Here is a 9,263-nt window from a genome sequence, read left to right as displayed (position 1 = left end):
ATAAGTATCATCTCATCACATAGTTGTGCCATGGTATTCTAAATTGGTCCCAATTCATCTAGCATGGTTGACTGCCATGCTGCGTTATTGGAGTTCTCTGATAACAACCACTCGTTCTCCATTGCAAGATGTTATATTTGTTGCTTTGTTGCAGCAAGTTCTCTTCTTAGCCTGGCATTCTCATTTAGCAAATACTTTGAGTTATCCTGTGTCGTTGTAGCAAATGCAACATTCGTTGCCATAATTTCCCTCAGATTTATTCTAGTGTTGGAGGTAATCACCTTTTTTGTTGCTATTGAAATTGTTTCTGAGGATCATTGGGAAAGTACCTATGCCTTTGCTGCACGATCCTCTTCTGCAACTAATCAAACATTACACTACATGTATCCATGACTCGGTCTGTTGGAGGAGGTGTAATCCCCATTTCGCTGAATGGAAGATGTCCCCCTGTCAGCGGTTGTTCATCGAGAGTATTGGGCTCATCATCCATGGGTTGGATGGTGTATTCTTCCTCTGCCTACTCCTCCTCTAGCTCTTGAGTCAATTGTTCTTCTTCCAGCCTCTATGTTGCTTCCTCCTCTTGAGACTGCCTATGTTGTTCTTCCTCTTCCTGTATCTTCTCTTCTTCTTATACTAGTTGCTTTTCAAGCAACTCATCCTTCTTCTTGCTCTCCTCCTCCTCTTCTTCTTCTCCTTCTTCTACCCTCTCTAACTCTGTTTATGTATCTCCTATATTTAAAGGATCATCCTTCCATTTCATGCTACTCTCACAGTACCTAATCCTTTTCCTAGGAGCTAACTTCTTTATTTCAGGCGTTGTTTCTTCCTCCTCCTATTCTTGTTCCTGCTCATATGAGTCCTGAGATGGTGATTTGGGAGGTGAACTAGTATCCATGGTTGGATGTGTCTTCATTCTAGAATTGTACCAGTTCTTTATCTTTTCATCATCTAGTCGACATATTGATGAATACCTTGTATTATGCCCGATCCTTTCACAATGTTGCCTGGAAATTCGTCTGGGATCATATGCATGAAAATATTTGGTGACGAAGTGTAGGTGGCTCAACTCTCCAGTTTCGGTTGTTAATTCCTTGTGACTCTTTAATTCATATAAGTCAATTCTTAATGGAAAATTAGGCCAAGGGGCTCTCTTCCTCTTGTGAAGTTCCCTACAGTCCCTTGTCCAGCTGATTTTCCACCTCCTGCATGACCACCTTGTTTGTCACATATTGTGGCATAAGATGGGGGGTTGTTTGACATCTGAAGCATCTGATGTATGTTCCCTTTGGAGTTGAAAACCAGTCTGCAATATCTCAAAGTGACTCCTTTACTTGATCTATCATGCATGGCGAATCAATCTCAAATATCAAGCAAAATACGGTTGCAAAGAAGTGTTCATCCAATCTGTTGTATGTGCCTCTAAAGATTCTTTCTAATAACACCCTGCAGTGGACATATACTGGGAATTTGTCTTTAGGATTCCAGTTCCAATATCACTTCAGGAACACATATCGTGCACATATACCATCCAGGAGATATGCAAACATATAAAATTTTAGAGCTTGATTTGCTTACAAAGATGCTTTGACTTGCCCCACCTGTCACTGCAACTCATATGATAACATATCCGCCCAATTAAAATCTCTTCCACAGTTCACCACTATATTGAGCATATATATCCAATTCTCTTGGAAAACCTCAACGTTCTTAAGCCCAAACATCTAACAATACATAACCATCAAATACTAATATACTTCTCTTAAGATCTTCGTTAGATAAATTGCTGATGGGCGATGACAGAACTTGGTAGGTTCTCAACACCATTGTTTGATAACGTCAGTCGTGTTAAGGTTGCCCCATTTTGTGTAGAAACTATCATTTTCATACTCATTGGGCTTGAGCATCTTATAATATGTCTGCATATCCTCACCATAATAAGTGGCGAGGTGACTGCCACTCTCACTACATAGCATAAGGTGTGAGTCATCCATATGTGTAATTATCCATTCAATAACTTCAACACATGGCATGACTGGATATATCTGCACGTGATCCTGTGTATCCTAGACTTCTTTATGTTTATATATGCATGTACATCTTCTAAGTCCTTAGGGAATGTTTCTTGCATGAACGTGTTGTAGATCTTGCTCCAGGTAGTGTATGCTATCTTGTCAATAAAACACTGAGTGTCCACATATATGGGAACGTTAGATTTTGCAACTTTAAGCGGATCACTTGCACTTGCTTCTGAAAGTTGTTTAGAGGCTACTTTGCATGCGAACATGTCTCCAAAAAATGATGATACAATGGTAACACTTGTAGCATGAACACCTGTTTGTGGAATCACACTCATAGCGACAAGATCAACTTAAAACAACTAACTATGTAGCAAAACTTGTAAATCACGCTTAAAGAGTAATCACGGATGATAGAGCATGAAAATCTATGAACAAAAACCAAAAATAACTTGCATGCAAGCAAAAACACACATGAAAACTAGGAGGGTGCACTCTCGAAGCAGAAAGAGACATGCATGGTCATTCAGGGCTTCGTAGTGCGCTAATGTGATCAAGAAAGAGGTAGAAATTGCCCAGGGTGCACTGTAGCACCTTGAAGGGTCGAAGGAATGGGAGAAAAATCCTTCAGGTCTTCCCTATGTTCCCATGCGCCCTGGGAGACAAGGAGGGTGCACTATCGCACTCCGAACAAACGAAGGATAAGGAAAGTGGAGCTTTGTGTCTACAAAGTGTGCCTATGCGCTCACGACAAAGGAGGGCACACTGTCGCATGTCAAAGGGCCAAGAGATGTGGCTTTGTGATTTTGTGATGTGCCCATGTGACCTAAGGCAAAGAGGGCGGATTGTAGCACTCTGAAGGGCTGAAGGTGAAAGCATCATGCCTTCATGATGTGCCCATGTGCTTATGAGGACAACTTTGTTGAACAGGGCACGATTTTTGAGACTGAAGGAGCTTTGAGCTTAGGAAGTGCGCTCTATCTGAAAAGAGCCCAGAAACAAGCAACAAAAGCAGAAATCAATGCTAAAATGAGACAGAGAAGGGCCTGTAAATATTTATAGATGATGTTGCATGCATGGTGGAATATGAAAGGTTATAGGAATAAGAAAATATTATTGCATGCGACAGTAAATGAATAGTTCCAAGATGAAGATCAAACTAAAACTCCAACAAACACATTGCAAAACAAGAAATCTATGGCAAACAAAGCAAGATTTGGTGGTTAAATGATGAAAAGTAATCAAGATTTGAACATGCAACTTACTTGACGCACTGGTTGATGAAGGACTTGATGATTCTCCAATTGTGCGCTTAGATGAAATGATGGTGAAGGAATGATTAACTGAGTTCTTTTAAAGATATCAACATGCAAAACAGATTCGTGCATGAGTGCCACTTACCATCGGATGAAAGGACCAATTAAGAGGAAGCTATGGTTGTTCACAATTTCTAGGAGTGCGCCCTCATGGACAAGTTGCATCGTGCATGTAGCTAGATAGGGCGATGTCTTTGACACAAAGGATTGCGCCTAGACAGGGCGCACTTGCTCAACCTGAAGAAGTGCGCCCAAGTAGGGCACATCCCTTCAGCCCGAAGAAGTGCGCTTTCTTCAAGTGGGAGCCTTTGTCAACTTTAAGTGCACTTTTTGCTTTTGTGAGAGATTTTCATGCTTTTGCTTGCTTTTTTATGCTTTTGTGCACTTTTTGAGTGTGTGCATGGGTGTAAGGCAAATATTTAAGTCTAGAAAATATCACAAGTTCACCTAACCATAAATTACTAACTTAAACACTTATAATGGTCAAGTGACGATACTTAGGAAACATTGACTTAGGAGGATGCGATATTAGGAGAAAACAAACAAATATCAAATCAAACCACATGACGACACATGGGGCTTGAAATGATAGTTAGCATAGGCTCCAAAATTGACATAGGCAAAAATTTTGGAGGGTCGTTGTTACAGCGACAACATGTCTATAAACATTCAATATGAAACCTATTCAACTAATTCTATTCTCTGAAATTTTGTTATTAAGGTTCTTTGAGTAGTAGTAAAGTTAGAGAGTGTGAATTCATACAGATTCCATACAATGGCTAATCCTCCTGAAGCTCCATGTGCATTCACGACCATCACCTGACATCCTTTCCAAACTATATTTGCAACTCTATTGATTTTTGTATCTCCGCATTTAGTCTCTTGGATAATAACTATTGCAAGATTTTGGGTTTGAGAAGTTTGTGCTTAGATGGACCATTCGGACCCCTTAAATTCTAAGAGAGAATTTTCATTGATAACTTTGTGAGTGGGGTTGAAGGGATTTTTTCATTAGTGTTATACCCCCAAAATTTATTAGAAACTCCCCATTTTTCTATATCAATTGTTTATTTCTCTTTCGTCCCCTCTTTTTTCCTTTTGTACGTATTTTTGGGTTTTCATTTTGATTAGATATTTTAACCCCTAAGGAAGAATAATCGAGATACAAGTTACTTTTGTAAGCTTGATGCAATGTCACCTATGACTTGATATAATCATTTAAGGCTAGTTCCACTTCTTTATCTGGGATAATTAAGGGATATGCTCTTCTAGATATTAAACCATTTCCACATTGTCTATATTTTTATCATCCAATAAGTTATGCTTCTTTCTCCATTTGGCTATATCATTTAGGGTTGGATCTAGCTCTTGGCTTGGGGCATCTTGCTACTCCTTTTCAACTTCATTATTTGTTGGACCTCGATCTAGGTTTGGAAGGGCAACATAACGATTGTTTACCCTAGAATTTTCCCTTGTTATACCACCGTTGGTCCTTATGGTGGATTTTATTTTGTTTATAACTTTTTGGAAACTCTCTTGATATTTTTCTATCCAGGGCTTGGTTGATCACTGCATTTGATTGAGTGGACATCCCCTGAAAAAATAAGCATGATCATCACATTGTCAACATTTAAATGCTATGTGTTCATAATTTATGGGTTGTGTTAGCGCTTGAAATTTCACCTCAGGCTGAGAAAGGCAAACCTCAAGGCAACATCAAACCATTCAGCCTCGTAGCTAGCCCTACGGGGCAGGAGAAGGCTCTCTCCGATCAGTCTCGGTAGATCTTCAATTGAATGAGATGACCAACAAGGTAACACTGATATTAGGCTAGTAAACTGATTAGAAAGGTTGATTTGGGGTTTTTAATTAAATGACGGGGTTTTCTGGGCTGCATGGGCAAAATCACAGCTTGAACAGAGAAATATAATGAACAACACAGGTTATCGACTGAGGCAAGGTAGGCAAGAAATTTAGCATCAAATCTAGATTTAAATGGGATGGCAAGACTGGTGAGGAGCTGACAAGGGCATAGGAGATGAATCCTTGTCAAACAGAGGAAAACATTAAACATGAACAAACTTATAGGCAGAGCATGGCAGGCATGAATTCTTACCTAAACACTTCATTTGTTCAGTTAGAAATGATCATGTAGTGAAATGGAACATAACAGATTACATATGAAACAAGAGGAAAACTAATGCTAACTTTCATACCACAGGAATCTCAGAAGTCAGAGCTGTGTAATTTCATTAAACTCTCTGCCAAAAACTGTACATTGAAAGCTCTGTTCTCCAGCACTCTCAGCACTCAGAACTCTCCCCCCTACTCCTAACTCTTACCAATGAATTTTTTATAATAAATACATGCTGCTCAGGAAAAACCAATCGACCCCAAAACCTCTGCGCTGTTACAATTACAAAAATTAGGAATGGGCGTTTCATCTATGCTAAACATAGAACAGCCTTTCCCAAAATCCTCTGATGGCTTGACATATGGAGCGCTGATCCTTTTGAATCGGGACTGAGGATAAAAGTAGGCGAATTGACCCCGTTTTCTGCTGTGACAGATGTCTTAAAACGCTATGATACAGTTGAGCTCGGGGGCAAAAACAATTCATGTATTAAAAATACGATCTAAAATAAATGGGAAAAGACTGCTCTTTCTGTTTTGAGCTAAGTATTTGTTTAGCCAAGTCATGATGTTGAATGCCTTTTCAGCGTCTTCGTCTTCCTCAAGAAAATCGGGATGGTGAGCAAAACCATAGCTTTTACGATGTCACTGCAATGCCATAAATGGTCCCTGTCCATATTTTATGCCGCATATTTTCCTTAGATGAAACGAACGCCTTAAATGTTGCAACAACTGCCACGTTACTAATATCTTTAATTCATATGCAAACGGTTCATCTTCCCTTTGGCAAATTTTGAATTTCGAAAAAATATGTCATTGGCAATGGAATGATGGACTCTATTTTAAAAGGTTCACTCATTAATTTGATTTGAACTTCCAAATGAGGATGAAGTTTGTCAAGGCCGATTCCTTCAACATGACAGGTTATAATGGTTGTTTCTGGTTGGTCAAAGACAACAAAATCCAAATCGTTGATATCTGTAAAGCAAACCTGTATGTCAACCAAACTTGGAGATGCCCGTTCAATTCTTGATCGGTTTACAGAGTCTTCCTTCACTACAACTTTTATAGAATAGCTTGTGTTGGGTAGAAGGCCCCTAAGTCGATATTTCCCTGAATTGTCTGTTGTTGCTTCTTCATAATAACCTTTTGAGAGTGATCTTACCTCCAAAGAAATGCCTTCCCTGGACTGCCCTGAAAGCGACGTTACAGTTCCCAGAACACTGTAAGCAACGCGATGAGCAACAAATGTCACTTCTTTAACTTCTCCAGATTCTAGTTCTATCGCCGCAATGTATGCCAACGAACCAGAGAGTGATGCGAGCAAGAACCACAAATTTATAGACTCTGAGCATGTGATCTCAGTAATAACCATGAATGCAGTGCCCAATTGTAACAAGCCACTGTAATGAGCTAGATATAGATGTGATCATCAATTCAGATCACTTCCACGGAGATGGAACAAGTGAGATACATAAAATATTGCCTCAGAATCATGGTAATGTGCAATCCAAGTTACACAAGCCACAAAAATGCGTCAGAATTATGGTGCGATCCATTTCTTTTGGAAATACGATCCACATAAATAGTGCAAGGGAATACATATGGGCCACATAGAGTGTAACAAAGAGCAAGCCTATGAGAGTATATACGAGCCACAAATTATGAATCTAACCACTGAATTATTTAGACAAAGAGATATGTAACCCACAGAGAAATGTATTCAGATCACTGTAATAGACTGCGAGCTTTAGAACATATCACAGTCAAACAAACATGAGCCTTAGAGAATACCAATTTGATACCCAAAATTTAGTCTAGTTCACCGAAAGAGAGGCTACCAGATCAGAAATTCATCCAATAAAGGTCACATAGATATGCTGCGAAGACTTACAAGGGTATATGAGGCTATGAATATTTGATCAAGATCTGGACCTGCAACATCAATTTTCCAGCATCAATTTTCCAGAAGAATTCTCTTTCCCACGCGACCCCTCTCTAACTTCATCCAACACACTTGCAAGTTGAAGTCGTTGAGCTGCATTGATCTCATTCATTGCCTTCTGTACTGAAGGATCCGGAACTATATCAACCACAAGTATCTGTTGTATGTTATACCCATATGACCCCATTGCTTTTTCAAGCTCTTCTAACACAACTTTGGCAACATCGCCCTTTTGCTCAAATAATTCATCCAAATTCATCTTTGGAACATTTGCTCGAACCACATCAAACACATAAGCTTGAATTTATTCTTGAGGATTTTGCAGCTCATAAAATGCATCGTCAGCATTCTGTTTCACAACACGATACTGGATAGAGCAAAATAATTGCACAAAGACATTGTCCTGAAATTTATCTGAAACCATATGACGAAGTCGTTGATAGTAAACTGGACCAATGAATATTTCACAAGTAAGCTCTGTACCAAGGGTGCCACTGTAGGGAACCTCTGTGCCATGATAGTTGAAACCATATGAAGATAAAACTTGACCAAATTCATCAACAGTAGAGTCTGATGTATGCTTTGTTTTCTTTGTGCTTTTACAGAGGTAGGAGCTTGAAGTCGCTGCCAGTTGAAGAGCTGAAGAACAAATTACATAATCTAAAAAGCAACATTTAAATGATTTCTTCTTCAAAACCCTGTTTTGAAGAAGAATCAATCTCTGACATGAGACGGAGTCTAACAGGTTGATGCCAGAGAGTATCTTTATAACTTAGAGGAATATTAGTGAGTAATGGTTGAGATACATACATATACATGCATATGCAAGCATATGAGGTATACCTTCCTTGCTTGGTGGATTCCTAGAACACAAAAAAGGATACTATGGTGTTCCCTATTCTTTCCAGTATCTTTTGGTCCCAAAATTCCTAGGGAAGGGAATATAGCTTAATCCAAACCAGGGTTGCTGTGAAGTCCTCTTTATCAGGGCTGAATCTCTCTATTCAAAATCTCATATATCAACTTGCAGAGTTGAAAACATATGATCTCTTTGGGAATACTTTGTTTCCATCCCGCATATTATTTAATATGGTTGTGAAAAAGAACTTGGACCTTAATTTCAATTCTGCATTTCCTTTGGGTTTCTAGTTCTTCCAAATCTGCCACATCAAGGCTCTTTATGTGACCCATAAACCTAGTATAATGCATCAAGATTTCTACTCTCTGGTTTTCTTTCTGAATTTACAATGATACATGCTTATCGTGACTAGGGAATTCTTGTCAGCCTTTTAATCTTTTCCTAATTCTACTATAGATTGTTGTGGGGAAAATGCCTATGCAGGACTATCCTATCCACCTAAGGTGTGACAGTGCCTTAGCAACAAACGAATACAGCTACACTGGTTTCTTCCTTTATGAAATGTGAAAGAGGGGAGATCGATCGACTTACCGTTGTCTTCCGTTTGTCCCTCGATCTAGATCCTCTTCCTTTTGAGTGTTCACAGCTACTTGCCTCCTCGCTTGCTCAAGAGAACAGCTACTTGATTCCCACGAGATCACAAGAGAACAGCTACCTGTGACAAGAGAACAGCTACTTGCGACAAGAGAAGAACACAACACAAAGGCAAATATACATATTCATAAATGATTCAGGATTAGAAGTAAATCAAATACACTAATGCAATTATACAAATACACCAGCATATAGGAGCAAACCAAGATAGCTTTATTGATAAGTAACAGGGTTCAGGAAGAGATACAACCCATAGGGCTCCAATCCAGCATCTCCTTCCCAGCAGAATGGAATTCCTTCTTCAGTTCCCTTCAAAGCATTAAGCACCCAATGATCCAGTC

General features: G+C 39.2%; 1 protein-coding gene across 1 annotated transcript; it reads right to left on the bottom strand.

Annotated features, from left to right (window-relative positions):
- Positions 1-6,236: 6,236 nt before the first annotated feature.
- LOC149206280 (uncharacterized) lies at positions 6,237-6,839 on the bottom strand. Its single transcript, XM_089397640.1, has one exon. The coding sequence runs from the start codon at positions 6,837-6,839 to the stop codon at positions 6,237-6,239; it is 603 nt and encodes a 200-aa protein (XP_089253766.1).
- Between the last annotated feature and the right edge of the window lie 2,424 nt (positions 6,840-9,263).

This window comes from Pinus tabuliformis, chromosome 1_2 (genome assembly GCF_031772625.1).
Source record: "Pinus tabuliformis cultivar Carrire ecotype Pingquan chromosome 1_2, CPIR1, whole genome shotgun sequence".
Taxonomy (NCBI): Eukaryota; Viridiplantae; Streptophyta; class Pinopsida; order Pinales; family Pinaceae; genus Pinus; species Pinus tabuliformis.
Note: the sequence above shows the minus strand (reverse complement) of the source record. Positions and strands in the feature narration are given on the sequence as shown.

What these genes read in the sequence shown, in the direction of transcription:
- LOC149206280 (XM_089397640.1), bottom strand. Translation starts at nt 6,839, where the DNA reads ATGGTTATTACTGAGATCACATGCTCAGAGTCTATAAATTTGTGGTTC.